Source organism: Bos taurus, chromosome 1, assembly GCF_002263795.3.
Source record: "Bos taurus isolate L1 Dominette 01449 registration number 42190680 breed Hereford chromosome 1, ARS-UCD2.0, whole genome shotgun sequence".
NCBI lineage: Eukaryota > Metazoa > Chordata > Mammalia > Artiodactyla > Bovidae > Bos > Bos taurus.
The window spans coordinates 80957162-80981490 of NC_037328.1; the positions used below are offsets into that span (position 1 = coordinate 80957162).

The 24329-nt window shown below is 43.2% G+C and overlaps 1 protein-coding gene across 5 annotated transcripts in view; it reads left to right on the forward strand.

Annotated features, from left to right (window-relative positions):
* The window catches only part of DGKG (diacylglycerol kinase gamma), a 226452-nt gene that overhangs the window by 83502 nt on the left and 118621 nt on the right, over positions 1 to 24329 (forward strand). For 3 of the 5 annotated variants that reach the window (XM_059888290.1, XM_024995253.2, XM_002684869.6), the window contains exons 6-14: positions 3814 to 3984; positions 7231 to 7280; positions 10545 to 10619; positions 11309 to 11431; positions 15623 to 15740; positions 17289 to 17377; positions 20628 to 20744; positions 21343 to 21435; positions 23016 to 23075. In XM_059888290.1, coding sequence (XP_059744273.1) covers positions 3814 to 3984; positions 7231 to 7280; positions 10545 to 10619; positions 11309 to 11431; positions 15623 to 15740; positions 17289 to 17377; positions 20628 to 20744; positions 21343 to 21435; positions 23016 to 23075 — 896 coding nt within the window. Of the gene's footprint in view, positions 1 to 3813; positions 3985 to 7230; positions 7281 to 10544; positions 10620 to 11308; positions 11432 to 12764; positions 12826 to 15622; positions 15741 to 17288; positions 17378 to 20627; positions 20745 to 21342; positions 21436 to 23015; positions 23076 to 24329 lie in introns of those variants that run through there. The other 2 variants (XM_024995255.2, XM_024995258.2) reach the window with 2 other exon arrangements.

Below are 24329 nucleotides of genomic sequence, written 5' to 3' on the forward strand. Positions count from 1 at the left end.
TTTTTATTATTTTACTTTATACCCTTTTTTATCTTAGTTTTAACTATGCCAGTGTACCTTCAAGTAGTAGTATTTCATTTTACATATACTATAAGAAATTTACAACAATATACTTCTATTTCTCCACGTCTTTGTGCTTTTTTACTTCAACATGTTGTCAACCACACATGTCGTTATTGTCATAGTTAGCTATCTTTTTAAAAGATTTTAAAAGCTGTCTTTTTAAAAAATATAAACTAAATCTTTATATTTTTATATTATATATTAAAATATATTTTTTATATTTTTATATTAAATCTAAATATTCTTTATATTTATCTACATGGTTTACTAGTTTTAATGCTCATCATTCTTGTGTGTAAATCCAGGTTTCCATAGATTGTAATTCTAGTAAAAAGATTTCTTTTACCATTTCTGGTAATGTAGCTCTCTATAGCTTGTACATTTGAAAAGTTCTTTATTTAGCCTTTTTTTCCTAAAGATATTTTGCAGAATCAAGAATTCTAATTTGACAGGTTTTTTTTCTTTTAGTGCTTTTTAAAAGATGTTGTTCCACTGGCTACCAGCATGCTTTGTTTCCAGTAAGAAAAATACAGTCATTCTTATCTTTGCTTCTCTCCATATCAGATGTTTTTTCTCTGGTTTCTTTTATGATTTTCTATCACTGATTTTAATCAATTTGATTTTGGTGTTCCTTGGTGTAGTTTTATATATATTTCTTATGTTTGGGTTTCATTGAGCATCTTGTGTCTGAGGTTCTCTAGTTTTTATCAAATAACAAATCTGGGAAAATATCAACCATTATTTCTTTAATATTTTTCTGCTCCTGACTCTTCTTTAAGTATTCCAATTACATGTTTATTTGACTACTTGAAGTTGTCCACCGGCTCACTGGTATGATACTTTTTTTTTTTATTAATATAGTCTTTTTGGCTAGTTTCTGTTGCAATGCTTCAAATTCACTAATCTTTCCTTCTGCAATATCTGCTGTTAACACTGCTCAGTATATTTGTATTTTTCATTTAACATCATATCTAGACACTTGATGTGAACATCATAAAATATCTTTCATGTCTCTACTTAACATGTTCAATCTTTCCTCCAGCTTCTTGGATATATAGAATGTAGTTATAATAACTGTTTTAAAGTTTTTGTCTATTATATCATGTATATCATTCTGGATCCATTTCAATAGATTTTTCTCATTATTATTATTCATACTTGCTTTGTATACATGGCAATATCTTATTGAATGCCAGACTTTGAAAATTTTGCAGTGTTGGTACTAGAAATTTTTGTGCTCCTATAAATATTCTTGAGCTTTGTTTTGGGATACACTTCGGTTTACTTGGAAATAGTTTGACCTTTAGGGGTCAAGCTTTTAAAGCTTTGTCAAATCTGACCAGGGAGGCATTTTCTCTAGGGCTAATTTTGCCCAGTTATCAAGGCAAAACTCTTCTGAGTACTCTACTTAATGGTTCATTAATTATAGGAGATTTCTACATTGATTGCTGGAAATAAACAGTATGCCTTGTTCTCTGTGCAGTCCAGGGATTGTTCCCTCTCATCTGGATTCCTTCCCCAGCCTCAGGTAGTTTCCTTACACATGTGTGCTGATCACTACTCAGATGAGTAATTGAGGGAACTCTCATCCAGTTACTCAAAAGGACCTTCTGCAGAGACAGCTGGAGTTCTCTCTCTGCAGCTGCCTCCCCTCCAGTGCTCTGCTCTGTGAATTCCACACACCGTGAGCTCCCCAGACTCCCAGCTCCATCTCTGCAACTCACAGAGATTTCCAGGACCTCCCTGGGTTTCCCTCCTTGTGCCATAGTCTAGAAACTTTCCAGTCAGTAAGATGTGGCATTTGCAGGGATCACCTCAATCATTTCCCATCTCTTGGGATCACTCTTTGGTGCTGGCCATAGTCAATGTCCTATGAACCATTGTTTTGTATCTTTTGTCCAATTTTTTAGTTGCATCAGTAGGAGGATAAAACTGGTCCCTCTTATTCCAACTGGGTCACTATAATAGTGTTTTATTGAATGAATAATTTGAGGATATAACAGTAACTTGAGCTACCTGATACAAGGAATTTTTCACATTTGTCTTATATATTTAAGTTTTTCCGTAACTTTAACTCCAGAGAGATTTTCGTACTTCTATGCATATGTAATTTCATAGCAATTTCCTCCATCTCACTGTCCTTGTTTTGATTTCATCCTATTGTGTTTTCATCTCAATTGGCTCACCCCTGAGGCTTTCTACTCCTGTTTAATAGAGGTTGCACCTTCTTGCAATCTACTGAGTGTCCTGCCCAGTAAGAAATCATTTCCAGAGATATGGTCCTCTGAGATTTCAGGATAAAACTTCCTTTCCTTGTTTTGCAGCTCTGTTTCATGGATTCCATCATGGTCTCTTCACAGGGCCCTCTGTGCCATACAAAGTATGTCAGCGACCTTTGGTCTCACCCACTGTCCATCTGGGTGATGGGTAATTCCCTTCTCAAGCCACAGCTAACCTCTAGGACCTGGAAGGCTTTCATGTAGCACAGCTCTGTTGGCCTGAGATGAACTGTTTGCCATTGCTTGGCATTTTGCTTCTCTAAATAGCGTACTGGTGGCATTGCTTCCCCCAGCAGGCATTACTATCGAGGTTGTCACTCCCTCTGCTTATGCCTTCAAGACCCTGTTACCTGGTAGTACAACACTTAGGTTGCATTTTCCAGTACCAGTCTTCCTTTTACTGTTTCCTGTGGTTTTTGTGAGTTGTACCCCCTTATTCAATATTATGATCATGGATGTGAAGAGGGTGGGGAAAGAGAGATGGCCCTTAAAGTGCCTCAAAAAAGTATAATTCACACAGTAAAATATAGGTATCTGGTTTTCTGGTTAGTATTAATGTTAATAATATCAGATTTCTTAATCTGATAATAACCAGAGGACAAAGAAATGGTTTTCCTATTATTAGCACTAATCCAGTCACTTGGTCTTGTCTGACTCTGTGACCCCATGGACTGTAGACCCCAGGCTCCTCTGTCTATGGAACTTTGCAGGCAAGAATATTGGAGTGGGTTGCTATTTCCTCCTCCAGGGAATCTTCCCAACCCAGGGATTGAACCCAGGTCTCCTGCATTCCAGACATATTCTTTACCATCTGAGCCACCAGGGAAGGCCTTTCCTACCTATAAGAATGAAAAGAAGGAAATTTTCAGAGGGAAAACTTACTCTACTCCTGTGGTATATTAAGTCACTTTCTGCACTTTCTTTATGCTACTGATTAGGCTTTCAGTAAGTGAAAATTCTTCCTAGTTTCTGGAAATTAGCTGATTGTTGATCCCAGTTTTCTCTTTTGAACTTTTATCTTTTTTATTTATCTTTAAATGCACTTGAGAAGAAAATTGTGAAGGGGTATGTTGGTACATAACCAATAGTCTGGATTTTTGGAGTCCCAGCTAAAATTATCTCTTTGATGTATTCCCCCCAAAATTAAGCTAAATGACATTTACCTGATTGATATTACTAAAATCACTGTCATCTTTTCTAAAAATTCACATAGCATAAGGGAATTTCTTATATGGCTATAGACTCTTTAAAGGGTCAGAATGCAGTTCTTTCAAAAAGTATGAAGCTTACAAACTGGATTTCTAGGACCTCTGATTTAATCATACCTTTTTTATTTGATCAAAAGCATCATCCATGCCTTTGAAGACATTTATATAAAATTCTTGCCTCTTCCATGAAAAGAATGGAGCAACAAGGGTTTCATATTTACTAAACCTTGTGTCCTTGGATGCTTTCATTTTGCACGATGCAGAAACAAAGATCACTGAGAAGCAAGTGCCTGCTAAGAACCAAGCGGCTGCGACCCCTGTGGGGAACCTTGTTGCTCCGTCTTCAGGCTCAGAATCCCCCATAGTCTACCTGAAGGATGTCGTGTGTTACCTGTCCCTACTGGAGTCAGGGAGACCTCAGGATAAGCTAGAGTGTAAGTACATACCCTGTCAAGGGGCTTTGACTTTTTCCTAGAGGAAGACCTAGTGTCCTCTCCATCCTTCTAAACTGAGGTTGATCTGGGATCCTGGGGGTGGGTACTGCCTCCTTGAGGGAGGTCGTCTGCCCTGTCACCAGTAGTGACATAAACATTTCCTAGAATCTACGCTGGACCACAGTACCAGTTGTACAGGGCGGGGGTGCATTTGACACCTTGGTATTGAGAATCAAGATCTGGAAAGGGAAGGGGTCTTTAAAAGAGGTGAAGACTCCCTTTCTTTGCTGGCACGATTTCCTGAAAGCCTCTAATCAGAAAGCTGCTGCCTCCCCTTAGAAGATTTTTCAAGGGAAGATTTGCAACATCTGTTTTCCTTCCCCTGTTCCATGCCCAAGCAATTCTTGAACTATGAGGAAGCCTTTTTTTTCCTTGAGACCTAATCAACCTCTACCTTGTTAAAGCTTATTTCTATGTCTTCACCCATCCCAACTCCAAGTGTTTTGGCCTCTAGAGAAAGAAGGCTAGTTAATTAAGGGAGTTGAGCTTGGTTTTAAAAACAAGTCTTCAGAAGGAGAATAATAGCAGAAAGGAAAGCCCACAAAGAGCAGTCTCGCAGACAATCACTTTGGAGATGGTCTCGCTGGCCTCTGCGAGCCTACAGGCAAACTTTACAGTAGCTTATAGGTAGGTCTTGTTTAAAAATATATATTATTTTGGTTTCTCTTAGGATCTTAGGAGACTTAAGGGAAAAGTATACGCATTATAGCAAAAGTTAGAATTCCAGCCAATAATCAGAATAGTCAACGAAATAAACATTAGCAAGAAGTCTGGCAGAGGTTAACCCTTGCCAAAAACAAAATGAAACATTTGCTCATTAACCAAGCTTAAAATCTACCCCATAGGTTTGATAATAATTGCCAGTCTTAAGTGATAATTTGGAAGCAAATGTACCAGATTTCTGTTTGTACTGACTAATGTTAAAAGGGAAATGTCAGATTATTTCCCACATTCAGTTGGATTTGGGGCATTGTATTTGTTCATAACTACCAGAGAGGATATGGCAGACTCTTTCATATGAGTGCCTCTCAGACTGAGTCCTGTAATGGTAATAAAAATAAACTGATTTTAAAAGCTTTTTCTTATAGAAAAATGTAAGTACAGATAAAAGTAGAGAATGCAAAGAACTTCCCTATATCCATCAACCACCTTCAGCAATTACCAGCTTCTGGTCAGTTGTGTTTTATGTGTACCTCCTACTCATTTCTCCTGCACCAGATTATTTTGAAGCCAATTTCAAACATCATATAATTTCATTTGTAAATATCTCAGTATGTACCTCTGACATATGACTTTTCCTTAAATATAATCACAACACTGTTATCACATCTAAAGAAAATGATTCCTTACTATTTTCAAACATTCCGTTTTCATTATTTTCAGTATTCATTGTTTTCCCATCATGGTAAACAATTCAAATGTTGTTTATTTGAATTGGAGGTCCAAGTAAAGTCCATACACTTTACTTTTTTTCCCTGAAATTTTTTGTTGCAGAAACTTGGTCATTTGTCCTTAAAGTTTTCTTTAATTAAGACAAATAAATTCAAATCATCTCAGATTTTAGTGACTGAAACCAAGTTAAACCTTTAAAAAAAAATAATGGTTTGTGTGTGTATAGGAAATGATAGGCTGAAATTTCACCTATTATCAGTGTAATTAAAAAAACTCGACATCGAACATCTCATTTTTGCTAAACACTTTAAATGCACTATTAACCTCACAGTAACCCTAGAAAAGTGACATGATTTTTGTCATTTTATATATATATATATATATAATTTTGTCATTTATATATAAGAAAGCATGGAAAAGTTAGATGACTTGCCCAAGGCCATGCTTCTAAAAAAAAGGATGCTTGCTCATACTTCCTTGTTCTACTCCTCACAGTAAGACCAAAGTGGGCTCCACATTAGTGCCACCTGGGCCCAGAGTGTCTCTAGGACATTCAGAGGAGCCACAAAGAATCAGAAGCCCATGACCCTACTTTTAAATAATTTAAATTCCAACCAGAGACACATCACTGTATACACAAGGTCCAGAGACATAAAACATGTAGAAGGAAGTGACAACACAAGGGCAGATTAACAAATTAACAGGAGTGCTGTGACCCTGTGGGTACATCCCCAGAGGTCCAGAGTAGTTACATGAGTGAAGGGTCGGTCAGGGGAGGCTCCATGGAGAAGGCTGGCACAAGGGAACATTTCAAAGGATAGGAAGGAAATGAAGACATTTTCAGCTCTGCTCCCCACCCTGCTTACTTCTGAGACCACAGACAGAATCTCTACCTTTTAGATTAATTAAACAGCAAGTTTCCAAATCTCATAAATGAACATTTAGTCCTTTCCCCAAAATTCATTCCCAAATCTTTCTTATCCTCCATCACTTCTCTACAGTTAGAACATGGCAGAGGATGTTTCTGAATCACATGTTGACATTTTAGAAAAAGAAATACAATAGTTTCTATAATAGTAACTACTTCATAATATTATTGAGAATTAAATAGTAATAATGATAGGTGCATAAGATGATATATTATACATATTAAATACCATATATAAATATTCATTAATGAAAGAAAATAAAAATAACATCTGTTGAGTGTTTCCTACATTCCAAGCACTATAGATTTTGGTGTATCATTTACATATTAGTCCTCATTTGAAAAAAGACTTAGGATAAAGAAACTATTTTAATCTCCATCTTACAGATGAAGAAATTGAATCTAAAGAAGACAAGTGACTGTTTTGATGTGCTAGAGGTGGTGGGACAGGGCCATGGTCTGAAACTGTCTAACTTCACACCCTTCCTATGTGCAGTGGAAGCAGTGCCCCGTCTATCACTCCAGTGTCTGCCCACCACCAGCAGGGCATCTGCTTTGCGTTGTGTTCCCATGATGCTGAGAGGTGTGAATGCTCATAGGGAATCACTCATGATCCAGATCTCATCAGTCAAAGAGACTGAGCCAAGAGCTTAGACAGTCCTAGAAGCCAGATGGCTTGGTTCTCCTCTCTCTTCCCACCCTCTTTGTGAGGAAGCAGACTCTGTGCCTTGGAGGGTGGGTTAGTTGGCTGCAACAGACTTCGCCCCAGTGATGGTCAGAACTGACCTAAAAACTGGCAGCAAAGTCTCAGCCCATCCGTGGTGCCTGGAAGACCTCCTCAAGCCTCGCCTTTGTGTTTCTTACAGTCATGTTTCGTCTCTATGATTCGGATGAGAACGGTCTCCTGGACCAAGCGGTAAGCTCTCCAAATATTCCTCCAAGATGCAAGAAAGGCTAGGGGAGAGGGGAGCAGGTGAAGGGAGAGTTCAAAAACTTCCAGTTCCACCATCATCAGAATACCTGTGTCTCAATATGAGCTGCAGAGATGAATAGAAGCCCCCTCCTTCTAACATCCAAAGAGCCGGGCCAGAGGAGAGTGAATGCCAGCTTGCCTTTTCATTCCAGGAGCCCAAATTGTAAAATCTCAGATTGGGGAGATGTAAAATGTAGTTACCTTCCCAGTTGGTTCAGAAATTCCCCCTTCAGTTTCCTACTGAAGTTCAAGAGTGGAGGAAAGGAGGTGGGGAGAGGCAGCGAGACCAGGGCAGGAAGACAGGAGGAAGGCAGGTAACTTCTGGTGAGCTTGGCCATCGCCCTTGCCTTCTTCTCACATCCTAGGCACTAGCACTAGGAGTCTTACTCTATCTTCTCCAAGCACATCATCCCATCCCACCAAACCTGGGAAGCCTGAGTCTTGCCCCCACCTTCTCTCAGGAAGAGGCAGGAATAGGGTGGAGATCATAGGGTGAGAAGAAGGGCAGAAAAGGAAGAAGGCAGAGAGTGGAGAGGGCAGACAGAATCAGACAGGTCCTGTTCTCATGACTGGCAGGGTCAGAGATGGGATGCATTCCCAGAAAGGCTCTGAGGTTGAAGTGCATGGAGCTGAGACAGCCCAGAGGGACGAAGAAAGGGAAGCACTCCACTAGACCAACTGCATCATCCCAGTTCCCTCTCAACCCTAGATGGTCCTAATGGGATCCCTATTTCAGTGCTGTCGGTTGGATCATGCAAGGGAACCACCGGAGAATCGTGGACTCTTAAACATTTGTTTAACGCCCATTGATTATCTCATATACGTCAGGCACTGGTCTAAGCCCTGGGGATGTATCAGTGAGCCAATGGACAGAGATGCAGGTCCTCGTAAAGCTTTCATTCTAACGAAAACGCACACACTGCAAAGTGTAGTCAACTATGTGTTCAATACACATGTGTACCAGAGGAAGATAAAGAAGGGAAAGGAAGTGTTGGATGAGCTTCAGTTTTAGCAAGAGGAGCTAAGGAAGGACTCCCTGAGGGAAGGACATCTGAGCAGATCCTTGAAGGATTTGAAGGGAGTGAGTCATGGGGAATCACCTCCCAGGCAGAGGGAGCAACAAGGGCACAGGTCCTTGAGGGGTGCCTGGAATACCAGCAGATTAAGGAGGAGGCAAGAATGAGTGGAGCAGGAGGGGTGAACAGATGAGGTCAGAGAAGTAATGAGAAGGGACAAGACATTTGCAAAGCATTCTCAAGCCTTACAGGTGATTCCAAGGGTTTTCTCTCGAGAAGTGGAGAACCATTGCAGTTTCTGAGCAGACGAGTGACATGATTGACTTAGGTCCTCAGAGTCTCTCTAGCTGCTGTGTTGAGTCTAGACTGTAGGAACGTAGGCAGTGCCTCCAGTTGGGAGGCTGTAAAACTAAGCAAGACAAATGAAGGTAGCTTGCCTTAGGGTAGCAGCATTGCAGGTGGTGAGAAGTGGTTAAATTCTGGATCTGTTTGGAGGGTACCATTGGTGAACTGAAGCAAGTCTCAAAGTAGTTCTGTCTCTCAACTCCCCACCAAGACCCCTTGGCAGTTGGATATCCAGCCTCTTTGTGAACACTCCCACTAATGGAGAATTCACCTATTACCTTAAAACAGCCAATCCACTGCTGAGGATGATGTTAGAGGGGGCATCTTTCCGGCATCAAAGCCACCTCTAGGCCACCAGGGAAATTTTCAGTACAAAACTCAATTCTGCCCTTCTCTCCCCTCCCCCAACCCAATGGTGAGGTCAAAATAGGCCAACCTTCCAACTCTCCCCTCCCTCTGTCCCTCAGCTTATTTCTGCCCTCTATAGCTGACCAGCGGAGTAACAGTTGTACACAGTAGGCCTTCAAGTATTTGAACATCTGACCACATCTTCCCTAAAATCTTCTCCAAGCTCCAATTTCCTAATTTCTACAGTATTTCTGGTAAAGCAGATTTAAATATCCACTCTAGTCAAGCTCTAGTTTGACAATGCCATTCTTAAAATATGGCGTAGAATTGAACCTGCCCCTCCAGGACTCCTTAAGTATCCATATCAGGAGAACTCGTTCTTCCTGAAATCTGCCCACTCTGCTTCCTGAAAATGCCCACCCATTTACACAGCTCTAGATCAAGTCTAATTCTCCAATTCAGAATCACATTGTTTGCTCACATTGAATCTTGAACACTGCTAGATTGACAAGATATTCCACTGGAACATCTGCTGGGCTCTGTTCCCACCTTACTGCCCACTTCCTTTTCCCCACCTACTGCCTCATCTGCAGTTTTGCAGTGGGCTATTTTCTAATTTAAATGAAATACAATGTTAAAAATCCCTGTTGGGTTTTAGCTTGCTTATGTTGACCCACCCAGCATTCTGTCTGGTGAAAGTAACACCTTTAACCCTTGCTTTAGTTCTCCAATGAGTAACCCCAAATCAACTTTATTATGAATATCCTAGATGGTACCCTAAATGTGCAAATGCTTCCTCAGTCCAGTGTGTTTCCGTGGGACTCTCAGGGCACTGATTCATTAGCATCCAGCAATTCTGTGAGGTTTTAGATGGAGCCTAGCCGTGGTACCAAACAAAAGGCTCACTCATTAGAGAAGCATAGCCTTCATGAATTTCCTGTTTCAGGAGTCCCAGACCCAGGGCTGGACTTGATACAAAGGATACAAAGGAGATGCCAAAAAGAATCTGAATCACAGTGCCTGAGAAAGGACCAACCCAGTGGCCCTACATCCAACTGAAACTGACCCCCAAGGGGTATAGATGAATCCCAAGTTGCTAAAGCTGTGGGAATGAGGTGTGGGAAAAGGGGGAGGGAAGAAGTGCCTTGGTTTGTAAGTATTTTTAGGAGCTGTGATCACAAAGAAGAAGGAAACGGGAGTGCTTTCTATGCTGAGTCAAAGCGCAGAATAGGGGAAGGAAGGTGGATTTAGGAGAAGGTCAGTGTTCAGTGAGCTTTCTGCATACCTCTGGCTTATCCACGGTCTATGCTTCTTGTGAGCTTTGTGGTCAAGGCAGAAATAAAGAGCAGAAACAAACAGCGAGCTCATGATGAAATGCCAGTGTATTGTACCAGCTGCTTCTCACACGACACCCTGCCCATCTTCCCACGGGGCTTGATTTTGACTCTTGCTCTTGGAAACACATCTTCAGTTGGGTTCTCTCCTTGGTGTTTTCTAGGAGATGGATCGTATTGTCAGCCAGATGCTGCACATTGCCCAGTATCTCGAGTGGGATCCCACGGAGCTAAGGCCTGTGAGTTTCCAGCAGCCTGGGGTGACTTCCCAGTGAGCTTCTAAGATAAGAGTGGGACTTGAAAAAACACACTTGTTTACAGTAGAGTGTCTCCCAGACTCATCTTCTTAGAGGTGGCTCCTTTGGGGTCCTACACCTCCTTGACCTCCCACTTCTCTGATAGGAAAAATTAGAGGCCGGGGAATAGTGTAGACTAATTCAAATAATAATACCTAATAATACCCCCTAGCTGAATTTTTATAACAGGGGTTCATAGGTCAGAGAATTTAGAGCTAGAAAGAAATTCAAAGATTTTTCTCAGTCATCAGATAATAATAATTATTAAATACATTGGGGGCTCCCATGAGACCAATATTATGTGTGGCATTTTGTATACATTTTCCCTAATCTTTTGCTACCAGGCTGCAAGCACAGCAATGCTAGTTCTATTTTGCAGATGGGCAAAGCAGAAAAACAGAGCCCAGAGAGTCCAGGTGGCTTGCTTAAGGGCACACAGGTCTGGGAAGACCCAGGCTTGGACCTCTGTTCCCCTCACCCCAGTTTGCTCCGTCACTGCTCTCTACTCACTCTGAATCAGAAAGAAAGGGGTAAAACACAAGAAAACTCAGAACAAAAGAGAAAGGAAAGGGCAGGGGCGGGCAGAGAAGCCGAGGGTGAAAGTGGACAATTGTTGCTCTACGGATTCGCAGATACTGAAGGAGATGTTACAAGGCATGGACTACGACCGGGACGGCTTTGTGTCTCTTGAGGAGTGGGTCCACGGAGGGATGACCACCATCCCATTGCTGGTCCTCTTGGGCATGGACGACTCTGTAAGTTGCACACTTGAGGTCCAAGACCCCCCACCTTTCAGAAACATCAGGTTCCATGTGGAAGTTAATATCCTTGGTTTCTGTCCCAGACTTCCCAGTGGATACCTCATATGCTCCAGGCCAGTCCCGAAGTCCTCTCTTTTTTACCTGAAATATGTTCATTCATTTGACAGACATTTACTAAATTATTACTAAATAAAGATACTGTTCTGAGTACCAAGAGGAGACACAGATATCATATTCACCCACCTGAAACTTCTGTTCAACCACGCAAAGGACAAAAAAATTTTCACAGAAGAATTCCATCTTTTCTCAAAATTAGCTGTAAAAACGCTAAGAGAGTTTGGGAAGAAAGGGAAGCAAGGAGGGAGGGAAGGAAAGGAAAGGAAAAATACTGATCTGTTGTGAGGTAGAGAGTGTTCAATGATAACATCTTATTTAGCAATCAGAATAACCAGATAAGGTAGATATTTTTTTACCCATTTATACAGATGGAAAATTGAGATTCTGAGTCTGAAGATGAAAAAGAGGAGCCAGTATTTATGTGTGCCTGACTCTAAAGAACCTGCACTTTTGAACACCCCATACTTAAGAGTGAGACCAGCAGAAGAAGTTTTGCCCTGACTCTGAGGGATGCATGGGATTTTGATACCCCACTCTTGAGATAAAGATCAAGTGAAATGACCTAGGCTATTTGATCTGGTTCTCAATAATGGGTATGGTTTGGCTGGTAGAAGAGAGTTTGCAGGCAGGAGAAGACCTTGATCAAAAACCCACGTGAAAGAAAGTTCAGGGTGTGTTAGAGAAACCTCCCACTATTTATGTGAAGCACTGGCATCTGACCTGGTCTGCTTATTTACCATGAAAAGTAGCTTCCATACATGAGGTAGGGAAGGTTAGAACTAGGAGCGCAAATGGCAGCATTAGCATTTACCAGTGCAGCCACCTGGGTTGTAAACAACACCTGTTTGAGATTACTGAAATGGCATAGAGAGGGACAGAAGAGAAGGTTCAGCTAGGCTGGCCTCTAGCTGACATTGTTGCCCATGGAATGTCCATCTGACAGTTCTGCAGTTCAGGACTAAGAATCCTGCAATTATCTCATAGCATGTTTAGGTCTTTCCATGTACTAATAGAAATCAATGAACCAGGAACTCCTTTATCCTTAGAACCCTGGAAGGTCAGAGCTAGAAGAGGATTTGGTGATCCCTGGTCTATCCCCTCTGTTTTTCATACTGAGGACTAGAGAAGTAAGGCACTTGCGGGTGGTCACACACCTAATTAGTACCAGAGCCCATCTTCCATATTCAGTAACCGCACATTTCTCATGCAGTGATGAGACCCTACTGTGTGCATGAACGCATGTGACCTAGGACCTGGGGGAGCCCAGATAGGTATGGTATACTTTCTGCTCTTAAGGTTCAAGATGATACCTGAATCAAAGTAGGAGTTCTGCTTGAGTGTTGTTCTAACACACCAGTTTTGGGTTTGTTTTTTTCCTTTTCTCTAAAACATAATAGAGATGGGACATTTTAATCACAAAGAACCCATTTCTAGTTCTATTTCTTAGGTGGGACTTGCTGAGCCCAAGGTGCCACCAACTCTTTGTTTGGAGGGGTTCCACTTTTTATGGCTGGAAGAGGGAGAGACATCATTTCTCCAACGTTCTCCCCAGTGTCTCCCCCCAGTGCCAAATGAACCTTGTAGAAAACCATACTTTACATCAGGAATAATGCAAACAAAAAGCAAAAGTGCATTTGGTTTTCATGAATCAAAAGTTTTATGTGTTCATTTGCAAATATACATTATATTGTATGTTTTTACACTTAATAATTGGGGTTCTAGGGAAAACATTCCTCAATGTCTTGTAAGTCACAGTGCTTGTTTGGCTTTTATCAAAACCCACTTATTGCCACTGAAAAGTCTGGAGATCTCTGAATGGGATAAATGAGAAACAGTCTGTCTCCAAGGAGCTGTAGGCTCAGCATAAAACCTGGTATGCAGGACTCCCAAACGCTGCAGCCTCCAATGTGCAAAAATAAAAGAGCCACATGATGGTGCTGTAACCCAAGCAGAAATGCTACTTATTCCAAGGCAAGGTCCTTCTGATTCTTACCCTGTATCTGTGAAAACAGTATCTGAGAAAGGGAGAGTCAGCTAATTAATTTTGCTCATAAAGGTATTTTTAGGTCAGATGACCATCCTTCGGGCTGGGTCTGCTAAGAATACTGTAATTTCCCTTTTGTCCATGAAGGAAAGCCCTGGTTGGTGGAGATAGAAGAAGAAACACGATTTGGAAGCCATTATGACCATTGGCTTGGCTCAGTTACTTAATATTTGTGTGGTCTTGGGCTGTGTATCTGACGTCTATGAGTCTCTGCTTCTTCATTTCTAGAATAGGTATAAATCTCCCTCCTCACATGTAAGAAAACACTCTTTACTTATTTTTGTGTTCCCTATTCCCTAGTGCAGAGTAAGAACTTAATAAAAGTTTTCATTTACAATGTGTCAGGCACTGGATTAGGAGCTTCACTTATATTTCATTTAGTTTTTATAAAAATCCCTTGTGGTCAATGTTTGTCAAAAGGATGAATGAATCTGTCTTTTAGTGAATCATTTAATCAATTAATGAACCCATTTACTAAAGTAGAAACCATTTTAGATGAAAAGGCTTTAATTATATAAAACTCAGGTTTTAGAAGAAGCAGGGTTTTGAGGTGGAAGAAGAAAAAAGCATATTCTGGCCCCAGGAGGAGACCAGCATTTGAAAAAGCACGTGGGTTTCTCTAGAGACCATTAGCAGAGGAGTCAAGCACAGGAATAGGTCTGGCCACTATGGCCAGCCCAAACCAGAGGGGCCCAGAAATAAGTAGGTTTCAGTCCAGCACGTTGGACTCCATGTACCTGACTTCAATCATTATGAGCTTACAGTACTTTTTTTTTTTTTAACTACCCTTAAGATCAGCCCAAGAGTGTTACTCTTTTGATGGAGTCTATGACAAAAGTTCAAGGACACTATATGTGGAGGGATGCTCCTGAAACCACAGTCTCCAGTGAGGCTGTGCTCCCAGGGGCTAGAAGGTGTGTGATTATGTCAGGCTTGGCTTATCTAGTGGATAAGGATGAATTTGCTTCTGAGCCAAGCCAGGGGGAAAGGATTTAACCCTCTCTGTCTCTTTGCTATTTTTTTCTATGTACAGAAAGTTTGTTGAGAGGAGTACAGTATTTTTACTAAGCTAATTTTTTCCTGATTATAAAACTAGTACCTCCTCACTGTAAAAAATTTGGCAAATACAGAGAAAGTAAAATAAACCCGTAGTGTTGTTAGCTATAGCTAACCTCTGTTAACAATTTGGTCAGTTTTTTTTTTTTTTTTTTTCCCCATCCAATGTATCATTATATAAAACCGAGATCATAATATGTCATCAAATTTGCGTTCTGCTTTTTTGTCTTAGCACTTAGTATCATGAGCACATTCCCAAGCCATCCAAGGTTCTTATGAATATCTTTTTGATGGCCACTTAACATTAAATCATAGAGATGTACCACGAACCTTTTGGTCATTTTTGAGGGCTTTAGGATATTTTCAGTTTTTTGTTACTTTAAATAATTCTGCGCTCAATGTCTGATAGAGCACAAAAATGCTCATATATCTTTCAAAAATTTATTTAGGATGGAATCCAGGAAAGGAAATTTGTAAGTTGAAAGTTATAAACATTTAAAGGACCTTTAGATAGAGAAATGGATGGATGAATGGATGGATGGATAGATAAGGTGCGTGATAGATAATAGGTGATTGATGGATAATAGACAATTGATAAATAATAGGTGATTGACATAATAAATAGATGCTTGACAGATAATAGATAAATGATTGAAAAAGAAAGGATGAAGTTAAGAGAAAAATAACTAAGTTAGTTAGTTCTGATTTCTACTCCACCAGCCATGCAGGAGAGGGCTAATTTTATCTCCCACACACATACTCCATTCAGTCCTAATTTTTAATTTTTGCTTATTTTAGAACATACACACATACACACACGAAGGATTTTGTTTTTATTTGCATTTCTATTCAGAGTATTTACATCAGTAAGTTAAACGAATAATTCATCTTCCAAATATGAGAAGAGACTCTTTTTAGAGAAAGTGGGGCTTCCTGCTGAGCATCGCATTCTGTTGCTGTCCCCTCAGGGCTCCAAGGGGGATGGGAAGCATGCCTGGACCCTGAAGCACTTCAAGAAACCAACCTACTGCAACTTCTGCCACGTCATGCTCATGGGTGTTCGGAAGCAAGGCCTCTGCTGCATTTGTGAGTAAACTTCCTTCAAACCCTTTTTCGCCAGGCTTGCTCTGCACATGGTTGAGCCAGTCCCAGGAAAGTTTAGGCATCTATCCTTCCTAGCTTGAGAGACCTGCCATATTCTTCCCACAGCAGGGAATAGAACAAGACCTCCATGTCCTATCCTTATTCAACCCAAATCAAATGGACGAATATTAGTCTGCTGGAGTCGTGTCATGGGCCACTGACTCCCTAGAAAAAAGTTATTAAAGTTCACAGGTAACTAAAAAGCATCTCATATTACTTTCAGTTGTGTTTTGCTAGTGAATGTTTGCGTGGTCAGAAGAACCTGAGGGTTTTTTAAATTAAATTAATATTCATAAATACAATGGAAATTAAAATTATCCATTTGTTATACTTTATAATCCACTTAGTGAAGTCAGACTTGAGAGGAGAAACACACACACACACACACACACACACACACACACACACACGAGAAAGGAGGGAGGGAGCCTGGAAGGGAGAGCAGAAGAAAGAGATGGAGGGGAAGGAAGAGAGAAGGGATGATGGGGGAATGTGTGTGAATCTGGGGGACACGAAGAGAGGGGAAGGGCTGCAACAGGAAGGCTTTGCAAGGCCCAGGGTATATGGGTGCAGAATCCTGCCCGCCCCCACCCCAACCTCAGGATGCAGACAGCAGGCACTCAGCCTGAACCCTCCAGGGACCGGGGACCTGCTGCTGTGGGGAGGGCCCTCGGGTACGGTGTGGGTCACCAAACTGTTTCATTTGACATGTACATGGGAGCCAGGCAGCAGGCAACCTCCACTACAAAAGACATCGTAGCAGAGCTGGGCCCAGTGTCTACCTTGAACAAGCATCAGCAGGCATAAGAAGGGGCCCCCTGTCTTTCCATCAACCTCTCATATCTGGCTCTCACCCACTTTTCATAGACCTAGCCTCATTCCTAGTAGGTTCTAGGCCTGTGGCATAGTAGTAAGTAATAACAACAATAAATTTGTGGAATAGCTATTCTGCCTTGCACAAGCGGTGCTTTATACAAATAATTTCATGCTGCAAAAGCTCCCCAAAGTAAAAGCTAATTTTATTCCCATCTTGTAGAACACTCTGAATTTCAGAGCTGTGAAGGCACATACCCTAGATCATGTGGGTAGTTACAAAGGGTAGAGCCGGAGTTCAAGCCCAGGTCTGCCTATCTGCAGAGTTAGAGACCCTGGCCTTGCTTTCCACTCCCCAACATCCCAACATTCAATACTGTGTTGTTGGCATAGCCAGGGTGACACCTCATATTCCTCTTAAGGGATGTTTTCCTGCTCCGTTCACCAGTGAAAGCCAGTGGGTGGGGTGGAGGGTGTAGAAGCATGTCTGGGAGATAACTGGATTCCTGTCAGTGAAAACTGGAGACTTGAATTTCCAGTTGGCCAGGCCAGCTCCACGTGTCCCCTGCCCCATGGAGGGAGGCCTGGGCCTCAGCTAGCGGGGAGGAGGATGGCTGACCTTCCCTAGGTGGTCACTCACAGGCACTATTCTTATTTACTTATTCATTTATTTTGCAGACTGTAAATACACAGTCCACGAACGCTGTGTATCCAAAAACATTCCTGCGTGTATCAAAACGAACTCCAAAACCAAAAGGGGCGGCGAGGTTGGTGATACCTGTTGCCTTGTTCTACTGCATGCTGTGTCCCGGGCGACATATCCATCTCCACAGATTCCTGGACAGGAAGGGGCTTTGGGAGCTTTATCCTGTCCCTTCTCTGCCTCGAGGACCACCCTGAAACCATCCTGTCCATCCATCAATCCATTCAGCATCTCCCTAGTACCCACCCACCATGTGCTAGGCCCTGTTCCAGGGGGTATGAGGGTCATAAGGTGGTCCTCAGCCTGGGGAACCATGCAGTCTGGTGGGAGGAGACAGGCACATAAGCAGAGCATAACGTTGCGAGCAGTGCGGTAGTGATAGCGCTGTGTGGGACTTACAGCTGAGGCATGGGGGCGGAGGGAAGGGAGAAGAGACGAACAAGGAAGCGTTCACCAAAAAAAACAAATGGCATTTGAGTTGTGTCTTGAACCCAAGTCAGCAGGATTTCACAAGGAATCGAGGAGGACAAGGCACTCTGGGCTGGAGAAACTTCAAGAGTGAAGACATGGATACGTGGCTTATTCTGGGGTCTGTACTTGGTTTAGTGTGACTGGCATAGAGGAGGCTCAGAGGGAAAGGCAGGAGATGTGCTCTGGACTGGGGAGATCCAGGCTGAGGAGCTGGGAAAGAGGTTCATATGTAGCTAAGGGACTGCTAAAGAATTTTGAGCATGTGAAGAGATGATTGGGTTTGCAAATTAGGTTCACTGCTGGTACTAGGGATAAAGAACCCACCTGCCAATGCAGGTAGATGTAAGAGATGCAGGTTTGATCCCTGGGTCAGGAAGATCCCCTGGAGGAGGTCATAGCAACCCACTCCAGTATTCTTGCCTGAAGAACCCCATGGACAGAGGAGCCTGGCGGGCTACAGTCTAAGGGGTCACTGAGCTGGACATGACTAAAACAACTGAGCATGCACACATACTCTGACTATGGTGCCAGAAAGAGATCAGATTAGAGAGGGGCAAACCCTTCCAATAGTTCAGGCAAGAGATAGTGCTGCCGAGGGCCTGCCTGGGTTGGGTCTGTACTCGCCTTCTCTGCTGTGTCTGTGCTGAGTGACTGCCCCCCAGTCACGCCAGCTGTTGAGTATTCTGACTGTCTCACTGGCAGAGAAAAAGGACTTAAAGGGAAAGGCGAGAGTTTGAGCGATAATTTGGAGGTCCTACCACCAGAACTTGGTGGCAATGGTGTAGGGGATGAAAGAGGGAGGGAGGTTGGAAATGGCTACCACGTTTCTAAGGTGGCCATCTAGTGGTGCCATTCACTGAGTCTGGAAATAGACACTTTTTCAAATTAGCAGGGGAAGGACACTCAGAGTTATTGCAGAGGGAAGACCCCATTAAAGAATCTGAGTCAGGAGATGGATAAGTAGGCGGGAGTAGTATCCAGCCATCCGCAGAAGGAGTCTGAGAGAGAAGGGTACCTCCAGGGGCACGCATGCATGCCTGTGAGGCACCACATGGCCTCTTGTCTGCTCCTCCCGCACCATGCCCATGCACACGCCTTTCCATGCCCATGCCTTTCACCAGGACATACGGTGCGCCTCCTAGGCTCAGACCCTGAGCCTGCACTCTGGCCATTGCCACACTCGGAATAGAGGGAGACCACTGAGGGCACATTCCTGGCTTTCTGAGACTCCAGGGGGAACCCAAGTCCTTCACCATCCTCTTCTGATCCCAGAAGAGGAGGGAGAAGGCAACGTGGTGTTGGGAAAGTCCCATGGACTTGGAGTCAGGAGAGTTGGCCATGAGTCCCTGCTTGGCCACTTCTCAGCCTTGGAACCTAGGACCAGTCACTTAACCTCTCTGAAGCCTCATATTTTTTTTTTCTATATATAATAGAAATAATAATAATCTTGGAGCAAATTAATTGTGACCATGTAGGTGACAAACTGATTAGCAAACTGAGTTCTTTACACCCTCAGGGGTGAACGGCAGACGGTGAGAAACTACAAAGTAAATGTGACACATTTAGAGCAACAGTTTTACCAAAAACCTTTTGGAAGGAGGACACAGTAACTTAACTGATAAGTAATTTAAAACTTTTATCTAATACAAACATGGATGGTGTCAGGCAAATAGTCCGTGTGTGTTTAATATTGTGCCTGTTGTTGGCACTTCAGGCTATGCCCCTACATTTCCCCAGAGTCCATATCCACCCCTTCTGCTATTCAGGGTGCCCTAGTGGAAAACAATTTTTAGAAGTTCTGTAGAATTCCTGGGGTGCTTAACTGAGTGCTCAGACCCCCAGAATTTGGCATCATGGGTCACTTTGCACTTATAGTCACATGCATACACATGCATGCCCACCTGTTTCCCAGGTTCCTGGGCTGCTCTAGAAACAGATTCTGGCCAGGAAGCAGGTACAACCAGCTCTGCAGGAAAAAGATGTGAAAGCCGCTGGCTGATGACCCACACTAATTCCTCTGGGCTTTCTCTCTAACTTCCTTCCAGAGTGCTTCTTAGCCTGGGCTCTACATTATAATCACTCAGGGGGCTTTAAAACAAACTAACGATGGGCCTCACCCTCAGGGACTTTAATTTATTTGACTTGGAGTGAGGGCTAGGCATTAGGACTTCTAGAAACTCCCCAGGTGTTCTTAAGGGGCTGCTAAGGTTGAGACACACTGGCCCATAGAAGCAAGAAGGGCAAAGGGAGTTCCTGCTCAGAGTACCTCCCAAGGCCCAGGGCTGTACCAGGAAGGCCCTTCCAAATAGGGTGGCTCCTTTAATTCTCCCAGCAAGCCCAGGGGTAGGGCTTATTATGCCAATTTCTACAGATGAAGGACCTGAGACTCAGAGAGGTCCAAGAACTGGCCAAAGATCACCCTGCTATAAAGTGGAAAATCAGTGCTCTAATCAGCTTGGTCTGCAGACCAAGCCCTCCTGTGTTTCCCTGCACTGAGCGGCCTTCCAAAAGAGGGCACACACAAGCACATCCCTTTGCAAAGAGGTCCGCAAGACAGGCAGATGGACTGCCAGATGAGGCACTGCTCAGAGGCTTAACTGCCTGGAGATGGACTGTTCAAAAAGCAGGCAAACTGGCTTTCATCTAGCTTGATTAGAGTGATAGTGATTAGGTAGGGAGAGACCACCCTGTGCAATTCAGCTAAGCTGCCCAGTGCCCACTAAACAGGAACCAGCCCTCTGGCCTCCCCATCCCTGTGCTCTTCCCAGACCTTCTCCTCAGGCCCAGGGCGTGGGGCCGTGGTTCTGCAGCCTTCCCTGGTATCCTTCCCTTCCCTCCTGCAGGTGATGCAGCACGCATGGGTGGAAGGGAACTCCTCCGTCAAGTGTGACCGGTGCCACAAAAGTATCAAGTGCTACCAGAGTGTCACCGCGCGGCACTGCGTGTGGTGCCGGATGACGGTGGGTTGGCGCTCAGGGCAGCCCTGCTTCTTTTCAGTGTGGTTTTTTTTTTTTTTTTTTTTTGCTCAAGCTGCAGCCAGGCAGCAGTGGACATCCTGCCAGGGGGCATGAGCAGAGCTACGTGGGCAAGGCTAGAGAGGGCACCCAGAGCCGCTGCCAGTGCCCAAAGTCTAATTGCCTCCAGTAAATCATCAAACTGCCCAGAGAGAGGGTGTCTGCCCACCCCCACCCAGGTCTGCTTAAGACGATGCTGGGCAGTCTGCTGTCTTTGTGACCAGGCAGCTGAGAACAGCAGGCTGGACCATTAGCTTCCTTCTCCTGGGTATTGGCTGGGCCGAGGGCATTGACAGAGTGAGAGAAGCTGCTATGGGCAGGCAGCACTTGGTCTCCTTTCTCTGCCCACAGCAGACTTGGCATCCCTAAGCACACACCACACATGCAAACACACACACTGTCTAAGCTATACTGCCAAAGCAGTAGTGCATCAGGATTTGAAGGCGCCCTAGACAACTTGCCTCCCTAGGAAGTTTCTAGACTCTCATACTTGACATTTCCTTGAACACTTTCACTCATTCTCATCTTCATTTTTCCCCTCCAGTTTCACCGCAAGTGTGAATTGTCAACACTGTGCGATGGTGGAGAGCTCAGGGACCATATTTTGCTGCCCACATCGATATGCCCCATTACCCGGGTAAGTGTTGCCTCCCAACAACAGAGCTCTGTCTCCACACCCCCCCCCCACCTCTACCACCCCCTGCCCCAGGCAACCCCAGCTCACATTTCAGATGCAGGAGCATTTAGACATTTACATCCCTCTGCGGGCTCCCTCAACAACTCTTAGGATTTGTGTTTTCAGCACAAGTTGAAGAGAGGTCAGTGCTGCACAGTCAGGTTGTCAGGGAAAACTTCACAGACTGAAACAGTCCCGACCACCAGCCACCCAAAATGCTCTGACATGGCCCAGCAAGAAAAGCACGTTCTTCGTTCCCAGCACCTTGCAGGCAGATCACAGCTCAAGGAACCCCAGTCACCACCCATGCACAGCGAGGCTTCCCTTGTCTCTGTCTCCCTCTCTCCTGTGTTCAAACATGGACTTCCCGCTGCCTTGAAGATTTCCAAGGGTGTCACAGCCCCATCCTGGAAATGAAAGCTACAAAATTAAACTCCAATTGTCCCCATCTGAAATTTTTTTTGTCTCCTGTGTTGCAGACCCTTTTCTCAAACCAAGTACCAAAGACCTTAAATTGTTCTCTTTTCATCTTAGAGATGTGGCTGAGGATCACTAACTCCTCACATTTCACCCTTTACTTGACCATCTTCTTTCTCATTAAAAATTGATGGGAAAAAACCACCACTTTCAAAAACCATTTGGCAGTATCTACTAAGTTGGAGTTACACAAACTCTATGACTCAACAAGTCCCCTCCTGTCTATCTGAGAAAAACAAGCATTTATTCCACCAAAAGACATGCACAAGAATGTTCCTATCAACTTTATTCATAACAGTCAAGCACTGGAAACGAGCTTAATGACCACTGACAAGAACGGATTAATAAATTGAGGCAAATTCACATAATGTAATACTATATCGCAATGGAAAAGAACCATGCTTCAATGCAAAAATATGGGTAATCCAAAAAATATAATGCTGAACAAAAGAAGGTGGACTCAAAAGACATGGTATATGATTCCATTTTTATGAGATTCAAAAGCCAGGCAAAGTCAATATGGCATCAGGAGTCACAACAGAACATAGCAGAAGACGCAGTAGTGAGAAGGACGTGTACATATGCAGAAATTCATAGAAGGGTAGGTTTAGATTTGAGCATTTTACTGTATGTGACATAAACTTCAATAAAATGAATAATAAACATTGAAGAAAAAACAGGAAAGATGACTTCGTGTCGTATCCTTTAGGTAGTGCTAAGCATAGAAACTAGATCTCAGACCTTGCTTCTCAGAGATCAAGCTTCTGAATCAACAGAGTACATTTCTGCCCATTTCAGTGTTTCCTCTGAAACACTGTGTTCCTTCCAGTGTCTCGAAGTCAAAGTCAGGGCAAGTGATGACAAAGGCCTGGAGAGTCTTTGAGGAACCCAAAGGGAGCATTTCTTTGTTTTGGTTCAAAGCCCCACTTTGAAGACTCCATCCTATGCTATACTGGTTTTCTATTCTCTTTCTTTATATTAACCATTTGTTTTTCTTTTGATTTCTTTTTTTATAGCAGGCATATTTTTTTCAAAGGATGCTTGTCTTTCCTCTCTTTTCACAGGACAGGCCAGATGGGAAGTCTGATGGTAGCGTGTCAGCCAAGGGTGAACTTGTCATGCAGGTACCTCAGCAAACCCTGAGTCTACTCATTCCTTCTAAGCTGGTCCAAGGTTGTGGAGGGGAGGACAGGATTTGAGTTCTAGAGAAACACATCTTAACATCTGCTTTCCTATCTGATAGATTATATCACAGAAGATCCTAGATTTCCAGTCTCTGGGGTTACCTTTGGCCACCATGCTGTAGGCAAGTGGTGCAAAGGGAGGTTGGTTAATCCTGTAGCTGGCCACACTGGCTTTATCACCTTTTAAGGAACATGCTGCATAAAACTTCAATATGCATACCCCCTGAATAATAACAAGAATGTGGCCTAAAAATAGACAATTGGGTTTTCTAAGACTGCCAAGCTGTCTCCAGAATGTGATCTGCCAAAAGAGTTAAATAGATCCAAAAGTTCTCCTCCATCCTTAAATGTGTATTTAAGAACTCAGTTTTTTTTTTTTTTTAGTTGGATTCACCAATGAACTTCTCTCTGTGCCTTTCACAAAGTGCCAGGGAATGCAGAAAAGGCAGCCTGGTGAGGTGGAATGAGAAAAAGAAAAAGAAAGAACACTGGGGACTCCTCCTCTCCCTCTGACCCTTAAGTTTCCTTCTTTGAAAAGGCACATAGCAAATCCCTGCACTGCCCACCTCCCAGAGATGCTCCAAGGTTCAATGAGAACTTGTAGATGAGTATAAAACATAAGCCACAGTGATGCCAGAAGCTTGATGTGGTAAAGCTCTAGATACCTTGAAGGGGAGAAAGTCAGATGGAGCACGCACACAGTGCAGATACGTCAGTTCACAGCTGGCATCTATCTGCTTGTCCTGCATCTGTTCTGATTGGACAGTGTCCATGCTATGCAGGTCGTTCAGCATTCTGAATACCACCCCCAGAGGTAAAGATTTACTTCTCAGTCTCCAAGATGCTTCTGGCTACCATACAAATAATCACCCTTGGCAGATGGAAAAATTCCTAAAATTTATAAAGAATGTTGCTGTCCATTTCAACTTATCTGGCACTGGGTTTGCTGAATTTTTAGCTTGAGATATGGAAAAGCAGGCATAAGACAGTGAATATGGAGCGGCGCTGCTCCTCTGTATCGGTGTATCCTTCTGCTGAAGCTACAAGTATTTACTGAGTACACCTGTCTCTGGGGCAACGGGATCCTTGGTAGGAGGGTTATACACACTCCCGCCCTGCCCTTGAGACATTTAATGTCCAGTTGATGTTTTGAGACATTTGGGCTTCCCTGGTGCTCAGATGATAAAGAATCTG